Raw genomic sequence first — 13,657 nt, forward strand, 5'->3', positions numbered from 1 at the left:
GAAGTTTCCTTTAAAAAGAAACATCTGATGGGTGATTATATGTCATTCAAGCCTAAACTGTCTTGAGTATGTTTTGTAATTTTTTGCCACATGTATTCTTTCTTCAAGGTACATAATTTAGGTGCAAGGACCGAATTTAGAACATACCGAACTGGCTTCTACATAGTTGCCCATTTCTTGGAAGGGCTTTCTGTTTACTACGATCAACACTTGGATGTTATTATTCAGCTGGAGCCCAAACTACAGGTACGAGGGAATTTCTTAGTGACTTAAAGCAAAAGTGCAGGAATAGGCGAAATGGGGATTTTTTTTTACACTAAGACTGCAGAAGATCTACAAAAATAAAAATACTCATTGTTTGATTTAAACTCCTGAAAATAGTCACTAGCAGAATGTTGTGTTGGCATTATTAGTCTCATTTTACACTTAGATATTTACTGTAAAATGCACACAGTGCTGCTAATTATTGCAAATGCACCAAAAATGTGGTATGCAGTGTAGTGCATTGCACTGATATTTATAACATCTTGTTGCACTAACACAACACATGGCAATGAATGTGTATTATAAATAATTTGCAGTAAACAACTGTGTACAATCTGTGTATTGTGGTAAAAAAAAAGTGTGGTATCCAGAGTTATGGGCACATTGAGTAATGCAATCCATGTAAAACACAAAATAACAAGTGTTGAATACAAATGTATTGACAAAATGCACAGTGTGTAAGGAGTTTTGCAGAAAGTACAGGCAAAACCAGGCATTCCATTCCATTTCTACAAAGGGACTGATAGGATTGACTCATTAAAGGAATCATGGATGTTACCTTAGAAAGGGTCCAATTGGACCACCATCAAATGTCAATATAATCATTAGCAACCTAACCGCTTGCAGCTGTCATTTTACATTTTTGTACTATAAAACTCTTGTTTTGTTGACACAGGGAAAAGTCCAAGGTTTGTGCGGTGATGCAGATGGAACCACAACATCTGAGATGGAAATTAGCAACATGGCTCAATATGCCTCTCGCTTCCTGATTGGTGAGGTAGGTGATCTTTTTAGCACCAACCTTCTTGTCATATAAAAATGTAATGTGTACTTTAATAAGTCTTCTTTTCTATAGTGTCCCGATGATATAAACCCTCTTTCTCCTCCATCTGAGAATCATAAGAAGTTTATTGAAAATCGATGCAGCCTTCTCAAGAGTGATGACTTTGCTGAATGCCATAATGTGGTAAAAAATTATGTTTATTGTTTATGTTCATTGGCAGAAGATAACTGTACACAAATGTCACTCTGAAATTGTAAGGAAGGTCCATGGCAATCACCATTGCCTAATGATTGTATCACCTCAAGACATATATTAACCTACTCCCCTAGATGATGTTTGTCATAATTACAGAATCTTTTTTCTAATTTATTTCCACTTACTAAAATACATGTGCTAGAAAAATACAATTAATATTATAAATAAACAATGTTTACTTATAATGATTGTTAGTTAAGAGGGGTAAATAGGGTACGCACAGTAGCCATTCAGGATACAGAATACTGATTTTTCATTTTATTTACCAATGCTTACCAGTGCTTTTAGGCACAGACTAAATAACACGTAACCTCTTTTTTTATTTTTGGAACCTCTAAATAATTGCTGTAAAGGCAGTTATTTTCTTTATTCTTAGAGAAATCCTATCTGAGATAGAGATAACTGGGGGTAGGTTGAAAGGTTTTGCATCTCACATAGGTATGGCACTTTTTTAGCATTTTTTTTAGCATAAGACTTTTAGCTTTGGGGTCTGTGTAAAACCTCTCTGTGTAAATATTTTAAATATGTTTTGACCATAAAACTTTCTTAATGCTTGGATCACTTCTGTCCTCATGTCAGGTCAATGTGGAACCTTATTATACAGCTTGTGTGGAGGAGACAGAGGCCTGCAGAGAGGGTGAAAGCTGTCTGTGTTACTGCACCACTTTGGCAGCTTATGCCCGTGCCTGCTGCCGAAAAGGTGTCACAGTCGAATGGAGAAGCCCAGACACATGCCGTAAGTAAACAATATTTGTATAATTTGGAAATTATAATGGTCTGTGCGTAAACAATATAAAAAATATTCCTTTTATTCTCTTGCAGCATCTCCTTGTGAATATTATAACAGAGGTAAGATGTTCATACATTTTATAGTTCAAAACTCATGGTACAGTTAACAATGCATTCATATTTTGCATGAAAGGCAGTTATATTACCTTCAAACCTTGATTTCTGTTTCAGATGCTGGAGAAGGACCATATCGACTTCTGATGATCAATGGCAAGTCACTGGTAGCTGATTATGATACTGGCAATGTTTCAGTGGAAGATATCGATACCCCTGGAAATCTTCAAGCCAGCTTTATGGTTACTCGAGGCCTTTTTGTTGATCCATTGAGTAAGTTTTGAACTTAAAGGCAAATATCAAATGTATATACTTTTCCTGCAAGGAGAAAATATATATTACATCAACAAAACAATTTTTTATTTTTTAGTTATTATTTTCTCATCACTTGATGTATTTGTGATTCATTTGTTCAAAATTTTTGCTTTGTGGTGATCAGAAAGGTAGGGTTACATTTATTGATTTTAATATTTAAAACATGAACAGTAGGATGTTATAATATGGCTCAACTTCTCAGTAAGGAGAACATAGGATAAATTAGGAAATCATTGCAGCTCTTTCTGTACAATTTATGATAAGAGAAATATGGTGATATATATGGTATATATTGGGGGGAAAATACTCACAGATACAAAGTGCTGGGGTACCACAGCAAGCAATAGCATCTTCTTCTTGACAGTAAAAGGCAGCGGTAGGCAGGCTTATGTGGCAACCATGGCTTGGATGACATTTTTTCAATAATTGATGACTGTGAAGTAGATCACCAGCTGTAAAACATTATGATTGACTTCTGACCTCTTCAGAAGTTTCACCAACTCTGCAGAGCAGCATCATTTCATAGAAATTAGCCTCTCAGTTGTTCAGGTGTTCCTTTTATTGTTAGAAAGCACTTATCTTTCCATGGCCTGAATATTTCAGTCATCTTTTTGATTTGCATTTATATAAAAGTACCATCAGCTGAAATAACATATAGTATAAACATTAGTATGTATCAATAAGCACATAACTAATACATTAAGAAAAGTTGCCTTTCTAGAAGCACAGAATATAACTAGGTATCGAAGTTGTAAGGAAATGACACCACTGTTGATCCAGGGAATATGTAATTGCCTCACAGGATCAGGAAGTATTTTTTCCCACTGTTGGAAGCAAATTGAAACAAGCCTTCCTCTGGACCAGTTATGTTTTATGTTGTTATACAAGATGTGCTGATTTCTAGTATGTTTATTTCCCTGGAGGTTGAACTTGACAGGCTTTGTGGTCTTTTTTCAACCTGAATAAATATGTAATATTTTAACACATCTAATTTGTCTCTAGATGGCAGAAAACTGATCTCTTTGGAGTCTGCCCAGCACCACAACTTCTTTATCGTGCAAAATGATGATGGAACACTAAGCCTAAAGAAGTGGCAGCCAAAGGTTGACTTCCGTTCTCAGGCCACATTCATCCTGAGACCAAGTCGCTGGGTCAAGGGCTTTGATGCTCTAGAATCATATGTATCTCGAGGACATTATCTTTCTCTTAATAGTGACGGATTAATTATGTCACGAGTTAAGTCAGGAAATATGCTTCAGATGAACTTCCAGTTGGTTGGTAAGTTTCCCGATATACGCTGTACAAGTCACTTTAATATCACAAAGTAAATATATTATTATTTCCATAACTGCTGAATCTGAAATAGCTGAGGCTGTTAGAACCTAATGCACTTTATTATGAACATAATAACATAACATAGCATTTAGCGGAGAATGGAGAGGACTATTCCTCTGGAAAGGAAATCAGTTGTGAGTAGGGAATAAGTTTGAGTAGGGAAAAAGTTTTAAATATATTTTGCATAAGAGCAGATATAACAAGATGCCTTTTATTACTTTTAATAGCCAAAAATCCCCTTGTATGCCTTATCTAAGTAATTTTACTTTTGTACCAAGGCCTGATGTTCCTTGACTTGTTTGGGGAGCTGCAACAGCTGCAACTCTTCTGTTCACTTAGACTACTCTAACTGGCCAGTAAGGCATTTTATTATTGGACAGAGGTATACTGGTAGGCAGGGCTTAACTATGAACTCAGGAAAATCATGCCAAAGTAACAAAATATTAACTTTATAATAACTATATTACCAAAAATTAACTGGCATTTTTCAAAAGCTGTGGGAGAAAGCTATAGAACAGGTTTCTGATGTAAATAAAAAAAAAAATTAAAATTACATTGGTAATGTATGTACTTTTCTTTTACAGAGGAAACTTTTGGATTGCCATCATTTTCTGTCTGCACATGGAAATACAGAGCTTGTAGTAACCCCTGCATTCCAACCTGCCAAGATCCTTTGGGTACCAAGTGCACATTAACACTTAAGTAAGTGGTAGCCATTTTATGCTCCTTAACTACCTAAAGCTTAGTAAAAGTAAACAAAGACTTTCAATTGTTTTACCTATATGCTAAAACTGAAATTCAAAGTTTTATAAATCCCTTAAAAAGATTGGTAAGCATTTGACAGATTAGGAGGAGGAAGCGTGATGGCATATTTTTTCAATATGTACCTGAAAGTCAATTATTATTATTAATAACCAGTATTTATACAGTGCTGACATATTACGCAATGCTTCACAAAGTCCATTGTCATATCATTAACTGTCCCTCAAAGGGGCTCACTGTCTAATGTCAAAGTCATATGTCATTATCATAGTCTGAGGACTATTTTTTTCCCTAAACTTTATTTTAAAGCCCAGAGTGCTGATAACACTAGCTATGGTCCAAAACTCTTTATGGAAATGGAAAACTGCCCCCCAATAATAGGAAAACACTCTGCTAATCCAACATTTTAAAATAACAGAAAATTAGATATTAGATTTCATGTCTTGCAAGGACATTTGCAAAAACTGAAAACACAATACTTCCTGTGCATTTTCACCGGAATAGTTTGTCTAAATTTTTACACAATGAGCCTGATTTATTAATGCTTTCCAAGGCTGGACAGGATACTCTTTTAATCAGTGAAGCTGGGTGATGCAGCAAACTTGGAATGGATTGATTAAAAAGTAATTTTCTAATTGCTAGCAAATGTTTTGCCTGGAGCAGATCCATTCTCCACTGATGAAAGTGTATCCATTCCAGTCTTGGAGAGATTTAATAAATCAGGCCCATTGTTTCAGCATAATTAGAGTAAACTTAGTAGAGGAGAAACATAGAACTGCTAAAATTGAACTTCTTGCCTTGATAATTAGTCAGTGATCCAGAACAAAATATTTAAACATTCTAAGGTTTCTGATATAGACACATTTTGGTTCAGTGTACTGTATAATGTACTGAAGTCAGATGCCATATTAGCTAGACAACTAGCATTTCCAAACAATTCCCACCAATGGTGGCCCCATATTTTTCCTTTTGATAGATTATTTTAACTGACCACTGACTAAACTTACAATAGGCATTACCTAATTGACTGTGCTTTTTGGCTTTTGTAGAGTTGAAGGCTGTTACCCACTCTGTGCCCCTGGAATGGTGTTTGATGAAGTTACCCATCGCTGTGTACAATTAAAGGACTGTAAGTAGTTTGTATGTTCTCTGTGTTGTAGAAGCCAACATTTAAAAACCTTGACATGTAATTTAATGATTGTCTTTAAATATACAAAGAAAAAATAATATTGTTGTGAAGACCCTTATTCTGCATGATGAAAACTTTTATTTTGTATAGTATGTAATGGACACAATACCATTGCTATGTTTACAATTAACTTTATTATTATTTTTTGGCTGTCATAGATCATGCAATACACATTGTTTGTATACATAGGCCATAGTTAATTATTTTAGAAATTTTTTTGTGCAACTTTATTGCAGGTATTACTCTACCTCCTGGTACTGAACCTCCTCCTATCTACAGTACTCCTGAACCGGTAAACATATTTATGACAATAAATACATTATATGGATGCATGCTTGTTCTTCTAACATAATGCTGATTCCCATTTTCTGTGCAGGAGCCATGTCAAAATGTGGTATGCAAATATGTCACATGTAAATCAGGTGAAGAAAGGGTAGAAGTGGCTTCTAATGATCCATGCTGTAAAGAGTTCGAATGTATTGGTGAGTTGCCAAAGCTATTCGATTTATTTAAATTTCACTCACAGGACTACATAAACAACTGGGCAATAATTAAATTTGCATTAAAAAAACAGGGGTTAGCATAATATTTCAGTTGCTTTTAATCTAATAGAGCAATTGACCCCATATCATTTTTTGTTATCATTTATGTTGAAAAAGGTTTCACAATCTAATTTTAAATTGCTCAGATATATGCAATGCTTTTTTTAAAGACTTACTACTCTTTTCTTTTTACCAGCTTCAACAACTGTTCCACCAGTTCCAAAAACAACCCCAGCAGTGATACCACTCTCAACACCTGTAAGTGTCTTACAACCTGTCATAACCAACTGTCACATCTGATCACATTTCACATTTTTCACATCACATTTCTTTTTAAAATGCCTTCAAGTGAACCTGTCATCAGACTATAAATTTCAACAACAATATTTACCTAAACATTATATAAGATTTTGATATACTCAATGCACGTTATTTACATGTAAAAGCCTCCCTTGAGTTAACATCCAAAATTTCCAGATACTCCAGACTGTTGCTGGGTGCCACCACCATGATGATGTTAGCATCCTCAGCAGCGTTAGTGTTCTCTTGCATGGAAGAAGGGGGGTGTGCTAGGGAATTTTTAATTCTGGAAAAGTACAACTTTCTAGAAAGTTGAAAAGTACATTGTACGTGGTTTAAAAACAATATGGAAAGAAAAACCCTGAAAATATGATTTATGATATTATGTTTTGTGAGGTGCCATTTTTTTACAGCTCATGTGCTATTATAGGAACATTTTTGAGCTACTGTTATAATTGCAATATTTCATTGGAAAAATACATTATATATCTACCTAAAAGCCTAGGCATGTCTAGGTGTCTACAAAACAACGAATTTAGGAGTATGAAGTGCCATTTGCTTTAGGTAAGTTAAATATTGAATGTATTCTGTCATCTTTTGATGACAGAAAACCCGGTTTTCACCTTTTTCTCAATTATACATCCCTGTTAGATTGTTTTCTGTTAACATACATTGGATTCTGCTAACTGGCCTACAGGGGCTTGTAAACACAGGAGAAAGAATTGCATCTTGACACAGTTAGCTTGGATCTAACTATAGGGAGAGGCACACAAATGTAGTTGTTTCCTGTGAACCTGTGACAAGAAAAGTCTCAACATAACCTAGTTTTTTAAGGTCTTTTACGAGAACCTTACTGTTTTTCATGAAAACCCCCAACATTATTCACTAGCAAGTGAGTGTTCTTCCCAGTCCCTTTTAGCTGGGCGCACCACCTGGCACTTTTCAGGAACCAACTAGGTGTTTTTGGGTGGTTAGTGATGAGTTATGTTACAATACTGGGGCTGCCACCTGCCTACAATTGCTTACCACCCAGTGTAAAAAAAATTCTGGGTTGGACACTGAATATGCTGCAATTAGAGTCATTAGACAACAAATGTCTAAGTGTACATAAGCACTACAGATACAAACACAATAAAAAAAGCAATTCATTTTAATTTGTTTATTGTTTGCAGACATGCAAGGACAAAGTTTGCCCCCCTGAACCCCAATGTTTCATGCAAGGCTCCAAGAAGGTGTACAAAACAGGGCATGACCCTTGCTGTCCAGAAGTTGATTGTGGTAAGTGTTGGTAAAAATGAAAATGTTTATCTAAAAGAATATAAAAAATGTCACAGCTGACATCCTTTGGAACAAGTTAAGCTGTCATGCTGACCTGTGGCTTTATTGATTGATGGCAACAAGTAGGCAGATCAGAAGATCCTACTTCACTGACTGTGTACTGTTCCAACTCATTTAAGTAATTAAATGCACCCTCATGATCTGGTCATGACATGTTTCCTTTATGATGGTGGGTAATAAGGGACAGGGGGTTGTGATTGGCTTGAAAGGGGCAACATATGGCTAAGCATATGTAATAGCTAAGAATTGTTTGTTTTTCCCCAGAATGTGGCACATGCAGTCCACCACCAGATTGTGGACCCGATGGCAAGCTAACCAAAACTATTGATCCAGAAACCCAGTGCTGTTTCACATACAACTGCAGTGGTACTAATCGTAAGTTTCTGTTTGATTTTTATTCATATACATAAAAGGATTTTAAAGCAGTCATAATATAAAAGTTTTTGGAACAAGATAAACGATACACTTTCATCAGTAAAATGCCAGCAAAATAACTGTAAATAAAATAGTTATTTTTATCTTCTTCTAACACATTTTCTATCAAACAAATAGAAAATTGGAAAACACAACTGTACAACTATAAAACTGTAAACTATATTAAACTGAATAATTAGTAATATATTTTTTGTTTTATTTTCATAGGTCCACCAGAACCAGTAAGTAACAAATTTCTCTACATTGTATAGAAGTGCCTTTACATTCTCAAAGGGTAGTTACAGACATGGCCACATTACTTGATAAAATTTCAGTTTGTCCCCCCTATTTAGTCATACAATGGCCCAAACTTTTCACTCCCCCTACTACCTAGTTTTGATGATGCCATAACCCTTAGTCTGCAAAAAAAACAGGTCTGTTATTTAGATCTAGGTCTGTTGGAAAGTAAGTGTTTGGTTCGTGGATATAAACATGATTACCTAACAGTTTGACAATGTCTGCTTTGTTCCCCAGTAGTAATATTAGTTTATATCTTAGGCTAAACCATGCACATAAAAATCAGACGGTACAATATATTTAGTTTGAATTTAACAACGGATAAAATACTGAACAAAAATGTGATTAAGAAAATGGAAATCCAGAAAAGGCTTAATCATGTCCATGTCTTAGCACTATTCCAAATCCCCAGTGTTAAATGCCAAGAATGCTACTGCCCAACTCAACCAGTCTCTAATTGGACATAGGGATAGATCTGACACCAACATAAGTATCTGCCAACACCAAAAGTTACTTGAATAGGTCAGGTTAATTTTACAGGGATGTCTCTTGTAATGTTGTCCCCAGAGAAACTAATCAGATACTTTATTTCACTGTCTCCAGATTGAAGAATAATAGAGGAATTTCTGTTTCAGCCTTTCATAACTGATAGCTATAACTTCCTGATTGCAATAAGTTACTGCAGTTTGCAAAATGTTTTGCATGTTGGTGTATGAGCAAATATTGTAAAGTTTATTCCTGAGTGTTCACTCAAGTACATCCTAATAATAGCAATTATTGCTTATGCAATAATTGCTTATGTTGGTTCACCAACAACAACCTCTCTTTCTAAGTGTTGGCGCATATCTAAAACACCAAAACAAAAAGTAGTATATATTGAAGTATATGTTAAAATCCTCCTTTATATTCTCCTTGGGTGGAATTCCCATCACTTCCTTTCCCAAACAAACAGCAGGATAAGAGAAAATTCCCTCAAAATCAGAGGAAATGCCCTTTTTTACAGTCACTAAAAAACAGGTGTAAACTGGAATATTTCCCACAAACTTCTGTTCTCTCTGCAATTGCACACACTTCTCCACTCCACTGATTTATGTTTTCTTGTTGTTTCTGCAGGAGGGATCTCTTTACTTTCTTTACATATGACACAATAGAAAGTGAAGATATATCTCAAGTAATATTAGATATCTCAAAGATGTGCTAGATCTTGCCTTTGGAGTTATACATTAAAACAGCTACTTGTAGGAAATTGAATCAATGATCTTACTTACTATACTCTTGACTTGCTAACAACCCATACCTTCAACTCATACCTTCTGCTATTCTTTCTATGTGTTCCTCACAGCCATGCGATCATGTGGTTTGTGAACCCCCTTACTGCAAGAAAGGAGCTAATGTCATAGTTAGCCCCTGGTCAGAAAACTGCTGTCCACACATGGAATGCGGTGAGTTCCTACATGTATTCATTAATTTAGTGGAAAGCACTGAATCATCAACACTGCTAGATTTATTAGATGGGGCCTGGTGGATTTTGTTATAAGGATTTGTGTTAAGGATTCCATTTGTTAATATACATATATTATACATATAGTCCCCGAGTTAAGGGCATCCGACATATGGACAACTCCTAGATACAAACGGGGCTTCCATGCTTGTTCGTGTGCAGGATGGAGGCTTGATGGGGGAGCGGGGCGGTTTGCATGACTTGCAGAAGAAGTCTTTTTCTAAACAAAGCTGAGGTTGTGGATGATTTTAGGAGCTGAGCTGATCTGTAGCATCTTGTAACTCTTTAATGACCACGACAAACTCTGCAGTTGTTTCTTTTTGCATATCAAAGCACAGCTTGCTCCAGAGTTTATTGAATGTCTGAGCTCCGTAAAGTTATTTTTGCTTTGTTTGTGATTAACTCACAGTGAGGATTTTATACAGTAACTGACACTACGCTGCCTAATAATATGTTGTGACAAACATCTCTCCTATTTGCATTTATTAAAAAAATTGTACCTGTTCAGACTACAAATTCAATTTAAGAACAAACCTACAGTCCCTATGTCATATGTAACCCAGGGACTACCTGTAGTATAATATATTAATGCAATATATGGAGCAAATATTGCAATATTTCATCCCTTGGTGCCTCCTTCTTGGTTGTAAAGTTTAAAGCAGCTGAAGTATGCCTTGCATTCAAATAACATTATATACTGGGTTATTAAATTAGAATGGGGCTTTATTTTAGCTTTATCATTAAATGGCAAATCAGTTTGCTGACATTACACAAAATGTCTGCTGTACAGGCACTGGCAGTCATAACTGGGGTAAATGATATCTCAAGTGACTTGATATCTGCACATGCTTTCTGCACTGTCAGGAATGAATATACCTGAGCACATCTCTCAACAATAAGCTTTATGAATGCTAAGATGGCCTATTTATTATGTTAACGATCATATGCCCAAAACTCTATTTTTTTTACTATTTTGTATATAGTTTACTAGTGTATGTGATTCACATTTCACAGATTCTAAATGTATGTAGTACCTTTGTATGCATATTTATCGGTAATTGTAATATTTATTGTCCATACAGAATGTGAAACATGCCCCCCCATTCCCACTTGTAAATATGGCATACCATTTATGACAGAAGACCCTAACCTTGTGTGCTGTCCAGAATATGTCTGCCGTAAGTAACACTGGGAGAACAAAATGGGAGAATACCTAGAATTACAGTCATGATGTGTGTCTAATATTTGAGAAATAGTTCTCCATCGTTTGACCTGTTTAGGGGATATACATTTATACCTTTAAATTTATGGATACCTGAGGTCAGGGAGGTACATACTAATTTAACAGAGATGTGAGACTGCACTGTTTAGTTATGATCTTTGTTGGAATAGAAAAAGTGATAAACCTCTGGCAGTTTTTTTTTTTCCTTTGCTGTCTGTTTACCCATTGAGGAAGTATATCTTATCTTTAAATTCTGCTTAAGAGACAAACAGGAGGTAAAAGGAAATCCCCCTAATATCTGAGAAAAGAAAGAAAAAGGAAAATCTGAGATGTCAGTAGAATAGGTTCCCTTCTTGTGTTATTTTTTTATACTCATCTTCTTGAGTCTTTTGCCCTAGCAACAGGTCCCAAGTTTCTATACCAGAACAGTTTGACTAGAGTCCTGCTTTAAATCTAAGGAGTAACAAAAAAAAAAAAAAGATTGTACTTGTGTCAAATAAACCCAGCACCTTGCACCTAGTATGGTAAATCTTTTTTTTTAATTCTTCAAATTTTAACCTGCTATGCTAAAGACTAAAATATATTTTGTATAGTTTCCATATACCAGGTTTAAAAACATTCATGTAAATGTGTAAGTGCCAGTTTCCTAAAAATATTTCACTGAATTTCTAATTCTAAAATTAACTAATTTATGTTCTGTGCACAGCACCACGTCCAGAGCCTTCTACAGAGCCACCTACTGAGGTATGAATGTACAAACTAATTTTTCCTTATAGTTTTAATTAAAAAATATGTCAATATAATGCTATAATCATATAATTTAGGCAATGTTCTGATGCAAAGGGTCTGATTTATGAAAAGCTCTCCAAGGCTGGAGAGGATACACTTTCATCAGTAAAGCTGGAAAAGCTGGGTGATCCAGCAAACCTGAAATTGATTTCTTCAAAGTAATATATTTTTTGCTCGCAAATGTTTTGAATGCTGGGCTAGGTCCATTCCAGATTTGCTGAATCACCAAGCTTGATGAATGAAAGCGTATTATTATCACTAATGAAAGCGTATTATTTTCAGCCTTGGAGAGCTTTAATAAAACAGGCCCAATATACTGCATACTGTATGTTTAAAAACCAGCCCACTCAAAGTTGATATTCTGATAACAGATACAACCTGGTAATTCAGGGTCGAGCATGGCTTTGGGTCTTGAGTGACCCTTTTAGGAACCTACTATGACCCTGTTAGTTACCTAATTACTTATCAGCAGAGGATTGTTTTTTTTTTTTTCCAAGGAGGACTAATATATATCGTCAGGGAGTAGTTTTTGTTTCAGTGACATGAAATTGTAAAAAAAATACTAAATAAATGCTGTGTCAACTATAGGATCAATGTGCTGGTTATGAATGTGCCACTGTAACCTGTGGTGAAGATTACACAAAGGTTGAGGTTCCTGGAACTGACCCATGTTGTAAGAGCTACGAATGTAGTAAGTAAAATATCCATATTATTTACAACAGTGGTAGTAAACTTATTGGAGGGCATGTGCTGCAACCACTAAGTATATTTAACATTGTATATAATACAGAAAATCTTGAAAGACTATAGACATGTTCCAAGACATGGTCAGAGCTTTGAGATATGTTACATAAGACTACTAGAGATCATTATCATTACAGTTCCTTTATAAAAGATGCCTCCACATTTGGAGAAATAATATTCACATAAGGAGAAATACAGAAAAAAGATTGATAAAAAGGCAATATAAATATTTTTAGGATGCAAACAAAAGTATGTTAAGCTAATGCTAATGTTTTTCTATTCTCTTATCAGTTCCACATCCATCACCACAAACAACAGTAAGTAATTTATGTTTGGCTGAATTTTACATAATGGTATCCTAGCTATATATAGCTTTTTGCATGTAATTAGTTATTTATTCAATGAAGCTACTTATTTAGGTTTTCTTTTCCTCTAAATATCTTATAGAGAAAAGGAGATATCACCATAAGCTTGCGTTTAGTATATAGTAAGTCACTGCCATAGAACAAGCATGCAGGTAATAAAGAGTAGGGAGTTTATATTTACATCCTAAATGTGGTTTCAGCTTGGTGACTTATCTAGTCTTGACATTAAAAACAACTCAGCGCACATGTGTTCATCTTCATAGAATACCTAAAAGTGTAACACCAGGAATCAAAATTACCCCTTCAGTTGGGTTCTTCCCAAAATGCTAGGGTTATATGCTAAGTTTCCTGTAGGGTAACATTAAAAAGTACATACCAGCAGTCCTGCACCCACAAAC

General features: G+C 35.2%; 1 protein-coding gene across 1 annotated transcript in view; it reads left to right on the forward strand.

The window, feature by feature from the left end:
- LOC140341249 (uncharacterized) overlaps positions 1 to 13,657 on the forward strand; it is a 63,791-nt gene that overhangs the window by 14,856 nt on the left and 35,278 nt on the right. Inside the window, exons 19-38 of the mRNA XM_072426815.1 lie at positions 109 to 246; positions 941 to 1,042; positions 1,121 to 1,231; positions 1,883 to 2,039; positions 2,126 to 2,152; positions 2,264 to 2,419; positions 3,464 to 3,739; positions 4,381 to 4,498; positions 5,608 to 5,687; positions 5,984 to 6,039; positions 6,124 to 6,229; positions 6,486 to 6,547; positions 7,762 to 7,867; positions 8,192 to 8,302; positions 8,570 to 8,583; positions 9,981 to 10,080; positions 11,222 to 11,317; positions 12,068 to 12,105; positions 12,739 to 12,841; positions 13,186 to 13,211. Of these exons, the coding sequence (XP_072282916.1) occupies positions 109 to 246; positions 941 to 1,042; positions 1,121 to 1,231; positions 1,883 to 2,039; positions 2,126 to 2,152; positions 2,264 to 2,419; positions 3,464 to 3,739; positions 4,381 to 4,498; positions 5,608 to 5,687; positions 5,984 to 6,039; positions 6,124 to 6,229; positions 6,486 to 6,547; positions 7,762 to 7,867; positions 8,192 to 8,302; positions 8,570 to 8,583; positions 9,981 to 10,080; positions 11,222 to 11,317; positions 12,068 to 12,105; positions 12,739 to 12,841; positions 13,186 to 13,211 (1,983 nt within the window). The remainder of the gene's footprint in view (positions 1 to 108; positions 247 to 940; positions 1,043 to 1,120; positions 1,232 to 1,882; positions 2,040 to 2,125; positions 2,153 to 2,263; positions 2,420 to 3,463; positions 3,740 to 4,380; positions 4,499 to 5,607; positions 5,688 to 5,983; positions 6,040 to 6,123; positions 6,230 to 6,485; positions 6,548 to 7,761; positions 7,868 to 8,191; positions 8,303 to 8,569; positions 8,584 to 9,980; positions 10,081 to 11,221; positions 11,318 to 12,067; positions 12,106 to 12,738; positions 12,842 to 13,185; positions 13,212 to 13,657) is intronic.

This window comes from Pyxicephalus adspersus, chromosome 11 (assembly GCF_032062135.1).
Source record: "Pyxicephalus adspersus chromosome 11, UCB_Pads_2.0, whole genome shotgun sequence".
NCBI lineage: Eukaryota > Metazoa > Chordata > Amphibia > Anura > Pyxicephalidae > Pyxicephalus > Pyxicephalus adspersus.